The 14,659-nt window shown below is 36.3% G+C and overlaps 1 protein-coding gene across 2 annotated transcripts in view; it reads right to left on the bottom strand.

The window, feature by feature from the left end:
• Positions 1-11,069: 11,069 nt before the first annotated feature.
• Positions 11,070-14,659, bottom strand: part of LOC132158722 (uncharacterized) — a 54,438-nt gene continuing 50,848 nt past the window's right edge. For both annotated transcript variants that reach the window (XM_059568381.1, XM_059568300.1), the window contains 2 exons: positions 12,528-13,172; positions 11,070-12,353 (listed from right to left, as the gene is read on the bottom strand). In XM_059568381.1, the coding sequence (XP_059424364.1) occupies positions 11,365-12,353; positions 12,528-13,172 (1,634 nt within the window). In that variant the 3' untranslated portion in view covers positions 11,070-11,364. The remainder of the gene's footprint in view (positions 12,354-12,527; positions 13,173-14,659) is intronic.

The following is a 14,659-nucleotide window of genomic DNA, read 5'->3' as shown; positions in this document are numbered from 1 at the left end:
AGGAACTTTTTATATAGGAATATAAAAGTGAACCCTGATTTAACAGCAGAAAAAAGACTGTTATTATATAAAATGTTGATTGTTTTGATGCGTTTAGATAATTTATACATCCCTGAATATTTTCATGAATGAGGTACACTGTTATTATACTGTTATTATACACAGTTATTATTTTCTAAAACAATTATAGGCACAAATCCCATGTTTCTATGGGGAGAACTATTAAATGTTTGATCAAATATCCAACATATCTAACATTTCAGAAGAAAAAGTTCCCAGTTCATAGAAAGTGTCCCTTATTATTGGATGCATCAGAAAGATTATTCAGACGCTCTAAAGTCTTTTACAGCAGAAATATAAAAGTGCTTGAAGCTTTATAAGCATCAGCATTATTAATGAAAAATCAAGAATAAACCTCAACCTGTGTGTTCCTCAGTATCTTCAGAGTGTTCCATTCTGCAGGGTTTGTGGGAGGAGCTTCACTGATGATGTGATTATTGTGGGAGGAGCTTCACTGAACATCAATTTCTCTGGAAGCAGATTTTGAAGTTTTTTTATAATTCATTTACACATTTAAGCATTTACTCAAGTGAAGCCAAAGAGACCAGAGCCAAGCAAATATAATGCGTTTACTCTTTGAAAATTATATTATTACAACTTAAAAAAAGTAACAGCTCTGACACAAAGAGCACATCAACTTAAAATGCTCAGAAATTAACATTGCACTCACATATGTGCTAAATCACACATTATGTTTCTGTTTTCTGTATTTCTATTGTAAACATTTCTATCCATGTGTTTTTTTTTATTCTGCTCCATGTATTAACATAAAATATGATATCTGTATAGAAATAAAGAAAAGAATATAACGTGAATTTCTTTCAAACATAAATAACAGTAAGAATAAAAAAGCTGTTCTAGAACAGTTTGGCTGCCTATCAGGGTACAAGTTAAACTTAAAAAAAAAAAGAGTTAATTTTTGTTAACCAATTTGTCAAATATCTTTCTCATTCTTCATTCCCCTTTAAGTTGGCCTTGGATGGGTTTAAATATCTGGGGATATTTATCACTGGTAAGCTTAAAGTCTTGTTTTTTAAGAACTTTAGACCACTTGTGGAAAAAAAAATCAGGTCTTAATGAACTTGTTTTCTTTACATGCTTGTTGCCTGTTGTTCTGAGGTCAGCAAATATTCGGTGTCCGATAAAATCATATATTGTTGCATAAACAAATTGTGTGAAATGGATTTTAAAATTGTTTAAATATGTGAAATATGCTGCATGAATTGCTCACCTCTCCTCAAGAAGACTCACTGCAGCTGCATCCGAGAGATGTTATAAACCGAGACAAAGAGCCTTTTAGTTTTTTAGAGCCTTTTGCCTTTTAGTTCTGGCAAGACTGGTCAAACTAACACAGAAGCTCTGTAGTGAGAAAACAAAACACCTACAGTTGTTATGTCGTGATGTCGGCAAGAAACAGCAATGGATTCTTCTCAGGAACTTTTAATAACTTTTTAAACGAGCCTAGTAACCCACATGCACAGCACTCTCTGTAACAACTCCAGTTACCCTTCCTCTTATAGACTTTTTTTTTTTTTACAGAAGTAAGGAAGGAACTAGAGTGACATCTAATGGGATTTTCCAACAGTACAGTCTCTTCTGATAAAGCCTGTCCAAGGATCAAGCTTGACCTTCAACAGTATCTTGTGCGATTAGCTCTAACCACTCAAAGCCATTCCCCTGTTCGAGTTTCATCCACATACACTGAGAAAATACTGAAGGCCAACACACGTGCAAATACACCACAGAAAATAGAGAGTGTACATATATATATATATGGAATATAGAAAATTATAGAAACTTCCATCACACTACAATACTAATTTCTCGCTTGACATGGCATCAAATTAATATTTTACATATTATTTATTTATCGTGTCTGACCTTAGCCTATCATCTGTAGCAGGGTTAACTAATATCTTTCAGTCGGTTGCCTGCTGCTCATGAGTACAAAAAGTGTAATTAATTTAGTCATTTCCAGTAGCCAATATTTTAATTAATTATAAAATTCACACATATTTTGTATTTTTATTTATTTAATCCACAATCCATTACCGTATACTGGCACTATATATGAAAATGGACTGTGGATTAAATGTATAAAATTGTCAGTTAATGTGAATGATAGATTTGTTAGGAACTTCACACTTACACCTGTCCCTTATGAAACAAAAATATATTTCAGTATATATCTTTTTTTTTCAAAAGAGCAATGATATATAAGTGCTATAACAAGTCTCAGTTAGGTTAACACAGCACATGTAGCATGGTCTTTTAAAGGTGCCATGTGTAAAAATTGAGGTAAAAATATAAAAAAAAATGACCTACATGCTTCAAAAGAATGAGAAGAAATAAGGGTGATGATGTCATTAAAAAAATGTCAAGTTATAGTGCTGCAGAGATATCAACCTTAATTAGCATTAGCATTACTAGCCCCAGCCCGACAGGTGTCGTAATACCAGTTTCGGCCATGGGAGGCGGTATGCGGGCAACATAACCACCAGCCAACCTGCAATACACGAATAACTCGCACGGCTTGTGGGCGTACCTGATCCTGATGTCAATCATGTGGAAAGTACAGCCCACTACATTTCAGTTCAGGGAAGAGAGCGGAAGGGTGACTGAAGCCCTTGGCAAGAGACCCTTACCACCACCACCCGCTACAGGGAAACAACCGCGCTCGGAATCACAAATCAAATCTGATAAGAAAAGGAGCCGTACCAGAGTAAACATCGGCACTGCTTTCAATCGCTGGAGACAACTGATGGACCTGAAAGAAATGAGGTTCGACACCGAACTTGCAACATTTCTTTTGGATTGGTAAGTTAGATGCTGTTAGTATTTTGTTAGAAGTTTGTTTTATATGTTTGCGTATTTATTTCGGGAAGTTATAACATAGAAATGTATCGAAGGCTGTTCGATAAACGTGCTAATGTTAGCGATGGCTAACCGTAGCTGCGTTTATTACTATAGTAGAGATGATTGGTTCACGTGCGCTAAGAATCTGCCGTGTAACATTTACAAGTGCCAAAACGGTATTGTTTGAATTGCGTAATAAAATTGACAGAATCTGATATTTTTTTATATCATAACTAACCTGCTCTGTCTAGTCTGTTGGTCTCCGTGTCCTCTTTGCTTCGTGGTTTTTCTGTACGTGAGAAAATTGATGTGTGGCGTGAAAGCGTGTGAAAAGAGTCAATTGCGTGTGTCTCACGGTGAATGCTTGAGAGTTGGCAGCTCTGGTTACGTTGGTTGGCGCTAGCTTGGTCAACATCAGCTGTCTGATGTTGACCAATGATGTTGACAGAATGCTGTCTGTCAAATTAATTTAATTTAAATAATGTGTATATACAACTCAAAATGTAATATGAACAAAACGAATATGAACATATTCACTGGTAAAGGTGAAGGGGAGTAGCTTGAAGATGTCATGTTTCAAAATCACTTGACATCACCCAACGTTCCTCTGGAGGCAAAACGTCCTCTTATAGGCTTCGGCTATGGCTGTAGGGTTGTTGTGAAGGTGGGGGCGGAGCATAGAGACTATGCCGTTTCTCGTTTGTTACTCTAGAGTAGACCAATTCACTTTATTGAGGCATACTGCCCCCATCTGGTATGGAATGTGGAGTATGACTTGATTTTTTTGCCAGACATGACAGATGGCACCTTTAAATAATATAATAAATAAATAAAAACAGAAAGTTAGTGTTAGAGGTCTTTTTTGCTTTTGTTAATTGTGTAATAAATGAAAAGTAAACAAATAAAAAAATTTGAGAAGCTAGCATTCTTCACAAACATACACACACACACACACACACACACACACATATATATATATATATATATAATAGAATTAGAATAGAGAGTTAGAGGGTCAAATAAAGATGGAAGAGATGTGTTTTAAGCCGATTCTTGAAGATGGCTAAGGACTCAGCTGCTCAGATTGAGATGGGGAGGTCATTCCACCAGGAGGAACATTTAATTTAAAAGTCTGTAAAAGTGACTTTGTGCTTCTTTGGGATGGCTCAATCAAGCAACTTTCACTTGCAGAACGCAAGCTTCTAGAGGCACATAAGTCTGAAGTAACAAATTTAGGTAAATGGGTGCAGAGCCAGTGGTGGTTTTGTAGGCAAAAATCAATCATAAACATTTCGTTTATCATGAACAATCATTAGTTTTCATAAACTAATATTAACTAACAATTCTGATTTTAATAATGCATTAGTAAATGTTGAAATGAATATTAACTAAGATTAGTAAATGCTGTAGAAGTAAACTAAAGTTTGTTCTTTGTTCACTTGAACTAACTAATGTTAACTAATGAAACATTGCAAAGTGTTTCCAAAATATTGTTCAAACTGTTACTGTCCCGAGTTATTATTTTGGAATAATTAGACATATTAAATATAATTAAAATAATAATACGACTAAAATACTAAATAGAATTACATTTGTTCTTTCTTTATATATAATGTGTTAACATGAAGTGAAACAAGGACATACACACACATGTGTGTGTGTGTGTGTGTGTGTGTGTGTATATATATATATATATATATATATATATATATATATATATATATATATATATATATATATATATAGGTATTTTGAGCAGTGGGGTTGCATAAAGTATATACTGTAATATAAAGTTGTTATTTATGCTAATGTTACAAAATAAACATTCATTGACCTGTACTTTTTAATTGTGATACTAAACTACATTGAAAATAAAGTACTTTTGTACTCTTACTCACGAAAAAATCAAAAGGAGTACTGAGTATTTTTACTGGAGTAATATTTTATTAGGGTTTCTGTACTCTTTCTCAAGTACTTGTGTCTTGTACTTGGTCCATCACTGAGATTATTGATAATAATGTGACTTCTCTCTTGTCAGATTCGGTGTGTCTAACATCGTGATGTACTTCGGGCGTCTGCGCCAATCCGGCTCAAACCCTTATGAGACAAACAGGACAGCGGGACGAATCATCACCCATCCGAATTATGATGATTATAGTCTTGACAATGATATAGCACTGGTCCAGCTCTCCTCCTCTCTGAACTTCTCTAAATACACTCGACCGGTCTGTCTGGCTACTGCTAGTAGCACATTTTCTCCAGGTACGGAGAGCTGGGTCACTGGATTGGGCAGGCTACAACCTGGAGGTGAGTGAGTACTCACTTTAAACCTCAACAATTCACCTAGAAAACGTTTCTAAAAGCCGTAAACTTTGAGCTCTCATCTGTGTCACAGGCCCGTTTCCTAACTATCTGCAAGAGGTGATGCTACCAGTTGTGATCGACAATTACTGCAGAAGTGTTTATGGATTCTACACAAGGAATATGATTTGTGCTGGATTGGTAAATCAGGGAGGGAAAACTATTTGTCCGGTAAAATACCAGTCACTCATTTGAACACTTTTTAATGCAAAGCAATTTTCAAACCACAACTAATTGGTTAATTGAAATGAAGACCTAAAAATAATTCATTGCTGAATTTAGACACAATTTTGTGTAGCTTGTCAGTGATGCCGTGCTGGAGATGAACTACTAATCACTGGAGTGGCTTTACTGATGAGATGCGCAGGAAAATCACATTCGATTTTTTGCACAGCCCTACCTCGAAGGTTTCTAAATTCAACGAGCTCTTGCAGTGTTGAGCAATGTAGCCTGTATCACAGACGTGAATGTAGATCTCTTGAAGGCAACACTATTGCATACTTATGTCTATTACAGTTGTTTGCAGAGTACTGTCAGAGAGACAAATGCTGACTGTTTGTCAATTCAGGGAGACTCTGGAGGTCCGATGCTCAGTAGAAATGGTTCCCTGTGGATTCTGTCCAGGATTTCGAGTTTTACTGGAGAAATATGTGATGATCCCAGATATCCCAGTGCGTTTGTCAGAGTTTCTCAGTACCAGGACTGGATCAAGTCTTACACTGGCAGCAACCCACCTGGATTTGTTGCATTCAATCCAACATCCAGCTCCAACTATGGACGCGTTCCCAACCTCCTCTTATTCCCTCTTTCTCTTATATTCTCCATCATTCCTACTTTCCTAAAAATCGGTTGAACATTAATTCTCAGGTTTCTTTGGTGAAGAGCACAGTTCTGCTTTACATGCTCTCTAAACAGGTGAAAAGAACAATTAATAGCAGATATACAACAATACCAATAACTTTTCTATGTTTACATGTCTGATAACCAGCATAACATATATAGGGGCTGATGTATAAACGCTGCGTATGAACAAAGTGGACATAGAAATATGCATACGCAATTTTTCCACACACATATCAAGATGAACAAGGTGTAAATACTGTGTGTGTGCACCGTACAGACACTCTAGACCATGAATACCCATGCTTTTACTGGAGTGAGCAAAACAATGACATACACAATCATTTTAAAGTATGTTTACATTTGATAAAACACATTTAGATTAAATGTGATTCTCACATTAATGGAGTTAAGCACTGAAAATTCATAAAACCAGCATCCAGACTGTGTCTGTCATTTCTGAGCGTTATTACCCGTGTTTGATTTCCTGTTACCGATTCTGTCTGTTATCTCCTACGTACCTTTGCTGCCTGCCTACCGAGCCCTTGCTTGTTACTGGATTTTGATTCTCTGTTCTTCCCCCGCTGTTGATATTGCTGGTGACGACCATTGCCTGTACGACTACGAGTCTTTACAATAAAGCCTGCATTATGGATCCCATGTCGTGTTCTGGATCATTACAGCTGTACTTCTACTCTCTAAGATGATGACTTCTTACTGTGTGAGTAACGAACCATAGTGATAAAATTCTAGCTAGGGCCAGGTGGCCTTGACGTTCTGGTATGTTTGTGTGTATGTGTGTTAGTATCTGTCTTTACAGGGAGAAGCTCAGACAGTCCCAGGACAAACCATCATCTGCCAATGTCCAGCATGTCCTCGATATAAATCAAATTCTATGGGCGGTCGAGCATTCTCGGTTTCAGCACCACGTCTATGGAATGCTCTACCACCGGAAATTAGAGGCTCTCCAAAATTAGATTGTTTTAAGAGTTCTTTAAAGACACATCTTCTTAGAGCTGTTTATTGTAATTGAATGTGATTGTAAGTGATGTTTTTTATTGAATTTTTGTATTTTTGTAATGTTCTTCTTATAGCGCTTTGACTCTAAGAAAAGCGCATTAGAAATAAAATGTATTATTATCAGATATACATCTTTGGAGAGTTTATCTAGGTTTTGGAACCTATCAGAATTTAGTTGACTCATGCATTGACACAATTAGTATCCTCTGTCAGGGTATAATTGTTGTTGATTTTGAACTGTATGCAGAGCGGCCTACGAACTCCGTCGAGAGAACTGACGCTGACTTCTGCTGATGAAACTGCAAACCATGTTCTTCAGTAAATTTTTTTTTAATTGAACACATCTCTGACTCCTGGTCTTCAATCACCATACCTTGGGTTTTAACTGTACATTCCCCTACGAGATAATTTTTAAGTGATATGCTGTTTTAATGTTTAAACCACAGTGAGGATTACTTTGCACATGGTGCATTTGTTCTAAATAGCAAAATTCATGTTCTGAGATATTTTTTGGTGAATAATGATCATTGATGTGAACTTGACTAGAAAGTTACTCTTAAATGTAAAGCATTACAATATTGCATTATTCCATTAAAAATATATAATAATAAGTGCATTACTTTTTATTGAAAGTAATGTAATGTATTACATTACTTTTGTATTACATTTTGTCGCCTGGGCTGGGCTTTCTTATTATTTTTAAAGGGGTCATCTGATGAGATTTACATTTTTCTTGTCAAGTTTCACATCCAAGAGAAGTTCTATATGAAAGTTAAGAGTCAACCACTCCCACCTAAAACGGCTCGTTTAAACACGCCCCCACATCTCTACGCCACTATGTGGGAAGATTTGCATAATGCTGTAACTTTTATTCTCGTATTGTTGTTGATGCCCTGTTACTCTAGGCCTTCGCCTCCGCTTACTCTAGAATGCCATATTTGACGCTGTGTTTCATTGTGAAATCGAAAATACTTTGTTTGGTCTTCCAAAAATTATGTTTTTTTACAAGGTTCGGGAGGAGCACGATCAGGTAATCATCCAATTTGGCACAGGTGCATCTCATTTAGCTAACCATCTTAACTAGCACAACGAGTATACATATGCAGCCTTCCAACCTCCTGTCCTACGAGTTTTTCGGCATCCCTCCTCCACCCCAACTCCTCACTTCTAATCTATTTTTATCCCAAATTATGGATAGGGGGAGTTCTTTGGGTTCGGGGGATGTTCCGGGCCTGGACCCCAGTGCTCCAAAATAAGCTTACTATTTGCTTTCAGATTAGATGTAAGGGTGAACTCGTGAAGAGGACACAACTAGAAATCAGTGGTTTAGTTGTAATTCAACACTGTTCCATAATAGTTCAGCCCAAATATTCAGATGTGTGCTGCACATTTCATGGAGGAATGTTTCCTGATCTGCCGGCTGTTCTGGCTCAGTCTGTAAGTACGTTTTTTATATTTGAAAAATTTGCCACTAATGCAAGTTTTGTTATTATTATTAAGTCATTATAATCAGTAATTATGTCCCCACTGGATGATACAAAAATCTTGTTTGTAATGGGTTTTATTGGTTTTGTCTCATCGCGCTGGGACACACAACATCACAGTATGTTAAGGGGTGTAACATTTCTGTCACACACTTTAGGCGTTCAGATAATCACAATACATTGTATAGCTGGCCAATCAGAGCGCACCTCGATTTTTTTCAGAACGATGAGCTTTGTAAAAATCAACGTGTTTCAGAAGGTGGGGCATAGAAGAGAAACTATCATGCACCGTTTGTGGAAAATAATGTGTTTCTTGGACTTTAAACACCATAAACACATTTCATTACACCAAATACACAAAATAATGTTTTTTTTAGCAACGTCATATGACCGCTTTAATACCAAAAAAAAAGTTATATTTTTGGTGACTGTAAAGGCCTTTTTACACCAAGACTGAAATTAATAAGTTTAGGCTCTGCACTTACTCCCAATTTCTCTCAACAGGGGATGGGAAAGATGTCAGTAAATAGATGTCACGCACAGACAGACAGCAGCCTAATGATAACCCCTTTCCAATATAGAGACACACTGTATTTAAAAGACAGTGAAAAGAAAACTGTAAGATATGCTAAATTTATTTTCAAGATATTTTGTTATTGACAAGCTGAGTCAGTGTATTTTATGTAACAAAACAAAAAAAATAAAAAGGTCCATCTCCTTCCATTAAAATCTATATCAAGATCATAAAATTGGTATTTTATTTTACTATATGGTGTCACATGTATGGAATATGCATGGAAATAATATGCAGATGACATTATGCATCATAAAACTAGCTGTTTTAAGCTCAATTTATGGTTATTTTGGGGAGGAGACAGGGTGGAGATTCATGTTTTTAGGATGAAATTTAGGAAGTTTTATAGCTGAGGCCCCTGGAGCTGTGTGATCTGATCTGGGATGCTGAAAGTGTAATTATCAATGAAAAAAAGATTAATCATGATTAATATTTGTTATGTGTTTACATCTATATTTATATTCATATAGTTTAAATTATAAATAAATATATTTAATAAATATATTTAGTATATCTGAAATATATACATGTGTATATTTATATAAACACAGCACACATACATAATTTATGTAAACAATAACTTTTATTCTGGATGCAATTAATCACGATTAATCATTTGACAGCACTAGCTGAAATCTTTTAAACAATAGTGTACACAAAATTATGAAGTAGCATAACCGTTTCAACATTGATAATAATCAGAAATGTTTTCTTGAGCATTATATCATCTTCTGAGAATGATTTCTGAAGATCATGTGACACTGAAGTAATGATAATGAGAATTCAGCTTTGATCGCAGCAATCAATTACACTTTACAATGCATGCACACAGAAAACAGCTATTATAATTATAATATTTCATAGTAATATTTCAGAACATTACTGATTATTATGGTGTTTTTTATCAAATAAATGCATCCTTGGTCACCACCACCATCATGCTATTTATAATATATTAAATTTCCCTTTTTTCTGACATAGTAGATATGGTCATTTTTGTGTGTAAATACTACATTAACATGCACACGGAAGAAATATAAATCCTCTTTTACTTTTTTCCATTAATTCTGTGACAATAGTTCAAAGTTTGCTTACAAATACTTCAGAGTACAACTCCAATTCCAGAAATTTGTAGAAGTACAAAGAAAATATTTCCAATGTTTTTGCTGACCAACTAAATACATTTCATAATGTAGGGTCGTCAGCTGCTTCTCTGAAGGATCACACTCAGTCTGGGGTTTTTCTCTCAGAAGAAAAGACTTTATTTCAAGGAGAATAAAGTCGAGAGTTCCTTGCAAGGAGATCTCTCGAATGTTATGTGGTATCTCCTTTTATACCCTATATGGGGCGTTTCCAAATAGTCAGACTTTTTCCTATGTTTACAATTTTAATACCTCCCTAGAGAGAAGGGGCCCCCTACTTGATTTGGGGTAGAGAAAGGCCCTGTCTGTATGTCTGACCATATGTTTCTCATCTGGTCTGTACAATCGGGCCACGTAGGCATATTCCATTCTATACTTAACCTATGGGATTATAATGGAATAATAACTAGAAACAAAAATGGCTAGATTCACATTGATTATACTTGATTGATTAAAATCTTATTAATACAAATCTTCCACAATAAATATAAACAAATTTCGATTTTGATGGCTTCAACAACCTCCAAATAAACTGGGACAGAGGCAAAATAAAAATGAAAAGGCTTTTTCCAAATTAAACGGTTTTGTAACAGTTAAGAGTAGGCAGGTTGTTTTAAAACGAATGCGGATGAAAAACACAATGCACAACAAAACACATTAACACAAACACACATAGAAAAGAGATACAGAAACACATACACATTTATAGCCAGCACTAAAAAATATTGAGTAGATGAGCAATACTTATTCAGTACAGTTTGTCAGCATGAGAGAAGTGTTACTGTACTGCTTTTCTTCACTAGTGATTCCAGATATGATATTCATTTCAGATTCACACTCACTCTTGATTCAGGTATAATCAAACAAAAATAATAGAGCAAAAAAAGGCATTTATGAAAGAATAAAAAATGGCAATGACAGTGAGCGGTTTCAAGATATCAACAAGTAAAATGATCATTAATTAGAAAAAGAAACAGTTGAAGAAGTTTGTAGGTAATCTTATGTGTGTGATTATTATTGAGGTTTCTCACTGAATCACACAGATCCTCTGGTTTGCTAGCTTCCGTGTGGCTCTGAATGCAAGTCGAACTGCCTCTCCACGACTGATTCCTAAGCTCTCAGCCTCCTTTATGGTGCTCTCTTCCTCCTCAGGAGTCACCACCACCTTCCCCATGAGTCTGGCTATAGCTGCTATGTACACTTCACTGAACATAACATGCAGAGCTTCCTGTCGAGACTCCTCTGCTAAACTCCAATACATTATCTGCCATTCTGTTATAATGCCCCCTTTCTGTTTCTGTTTTAACTGCTCCACTTTCTCACGCAGTTTCTGTTTCTGAATCTCCCGAATGCATTTCTCTGTTCCTTCAAACAGGTCATTAGTAAAGTGGCCTCCATTCTCACTCACCATCTTCTCTATTTTACTCAGAAGATCTTTGAACTGTGAGTAACTGGAAGATTCATTGTCTAAACAGAAGAATCGGTTTCCACAGCTCTGTACCAGCTTCTTAAGATCTGGATCACTTTCCTGTAGAAACTCATCAATGGTTTGCTTTTTCTTATCTAACTGATCTTTGTGTGTGAAGATGACCATGGCATATTTCTCTATTTTTTCTCCAAACACTTCTTTTAGCTCCTTTATTGTATTTTTCTCCTCCTCAGTGAATCGACCCACTTTTATCACAATAATAAAAGCATGCGGTCCTGGAGAGGCATACGTTATGCATTTCACTAATTCTTTAATAACCTCCTCATTACTGAGTTCATTATCATAAATTCCAGGCGTGTCGATCACGGAGATATTTTTACCCATCCTCTCAGTGGTTTCTGACTGACACTGTTTTGTTTCAGAGTTTGAGCTGACAGTGGATTTAAACACTCTTTTACCAATGATAGTGTTTCCTGCAGCACTTTTCCCAGCTCCAGTTTTTCCCAACAGAACCAGCCTGATCTGGTTTTTCCTCTCAGGAATCTGAATGTCATCTGGATCTTCATCCACTGAACTTCCTTCTGAAACTACATCACAACAATGTGATATTTACTGCTCTTCTCTTTTAAGATTTTTACATTTAAGGCACTTGGAGATGCTCTTAACTAATTACAGCACAACAAAAATATCAGTGCTTTACATTTAATGAACAGGTGAGCACATTATGTATTACTGCAGAAATTCACAACAATGAAACTTACAATTTGTTACAATGTCCTTGCTTTCACTCCTCTTCATTCGTTCCATGCTAAATTTCCCTCTGTTTTCCTCCATCCTTCCTTCAATCTTCTGCAGTAGTTCTTGTACCTGATCATCTGATTTGCTCTTGTTATTGAAACAGTAAAACTTTCCTCCACATACAGTCACCAGTCGCTGGAGATCCTCGTGGTATTGCAGATATTCATCAATGGTCTGTGGTTCATCCAGTTCCTCCAGATCATCTTCATGTGTGAACAGGATCATGATGTACTTTTGAACTTCAGGACCAAATAAACCCTTAATAAAATCCAAGATCTCTTCCTCATTTTCCAGTGGTTTCTCTAGAGGAACGGTGAGCAGAACTGAACTGAGACCTGCTGAACATCGAGAGAGCAGCTGATCTTTCATCTCCTCCAGCCGTTCTTTACTCAGATCTGGATCCAGTAGATCTGGACAATCAATCACAGCAACCTGCTTCTCTCCAACCTTTGCTTCTGCATCACAAACTTCAGCTTCCTGCTTTTTAAGTTTAAACTTTTTTCCTCTCAGTATGGTGTTTCCAGATGAGCTTTTCCCAGAACCCTTTCTGCCCATCAGAAGAATCCGGATCACTGGATCATCTGAACTGGAGCTGATCGCTGACATCTCTGAAAGAGACAGAAAATATGGAGTAAGATTGTGTAGAACAGAAATATTACAAAGTGTTCTCCAAAAGTCTGACAACACTTTTTTCTTATATATATATATATACACACACCCACTTTTCTGTTCATCCAGGTTGCATTTAAATGAACAAAAATAATTCCATAATTATTGATGACGACAACTGTTAGAAATAAATACTTAAACTCGTTTCTAGACACAGCAGTTTATCAACACAGTTATCAACTGCAGTAAAAACAGTTTGCAATTTTTTTGGCGAAATCCACAGTGCACTATCCGAATACTGCATGTAATTCTTCATGATTTGTGACATTATTGGTCAGTTAACCCTTCCCTGAGTCTGTAGATTTACTGTTGTGAGTAGTGAAGTAAAAAAAAAACTGCACTATAAAAGACTTCAAATTACAACCGAAATCAGCCCTCTGAGATAATAGTAATTGGTGCAATACAGTTCCTTTCATACAATTCATGCAATTAGAGAATTAAAGATTTGGTGCTTTGAGTACAATTCTTTCATACTGACCACTGGATGCTCAACATGGCACCTCATGGCAAAGAACTCTCTGAGGATTTAAAAATTAGAAATGTTACTCTCCACAAAGATGGTCTATGATACAAGAAGATCAGAAACACCCTGAAACTGAGTTACAGTACAGTGACCAGGGTCATCCACTCTGTGGACGTCATCAAGCAATAACGTCTCTACCTGTTTTCTCAATGAAATGTGGTATCAATGAAAATTCTAATTAAAGCTGCAGTCGGTAACTTTTGACGCTCTAGCGGTTAATAAACAGAACTGCTTGCGTGTTGCGGAAGGACATTGTAGCCGGAGCTACTTCTCTCTGTTTATGTCTATGAAGAATCACAAAGGTACTGGGTTACTCCACCGCGGTACCCCTGAAGCAATCTAAAATAGTCCGAATATAAACACTTATTATAGGTGTACCCTAGTGATTCACGAAAGGCTAAAAACACGGTTTGGAAAATGTATAACATGCAGATTTTTGTATTCTTTGAACACAAAAAAAAGTTACGGACCGCAGCTCTGATTGGTTGTTTCTTTACAGAAACAACCAATCAGAGCTAAGAAACAACCAATCAGAGCTGCGGTCCGTAACTTTGTATATAATAAGCGAGTACACCATGAATCCATTTTCCAAACTGTGTTTTTAGCCTGTCGTGAATCACTAGGGTACACCTATAATAAGTGTTTATATTCGGACTATTTTAGATTGCTTCAGGGGTACCGCGGCGGAGTAACCCAGTACCTTTGTGATTCTTCATAGACATAAACAGAGAGAAGTAGCTCCGGCTACAATGTCCTTCCGCAACACGCAAGCAGTTCTGTTTATTAACCGCTAGAGCGTCAAAAGTTACCGACTGCAGCTTTAAGTCATTTGTGTCAACATGATGAAACATTAAAAAAAAAAAAAAGTTATTTGTGTGAAAGCATATAATATATATATTACCA

This window comes from Carassius carassius, chromosome 1 (genome assembly GCF_963082965.1).
Source record: "Carassius carassius chromosome 1, fCarCar2.1, whole genome shotgun sequence".
NCBI lineage: Eukaryota > Metazoa > Chordata > Actinopteri > Cypriniformes > Cyprinidae > Carassius > Carassius carassius.
Note: the sequence above shows the minus strand (reverse complement) of the source record. Positions and strands in the feature narration are given on the sequence as shown.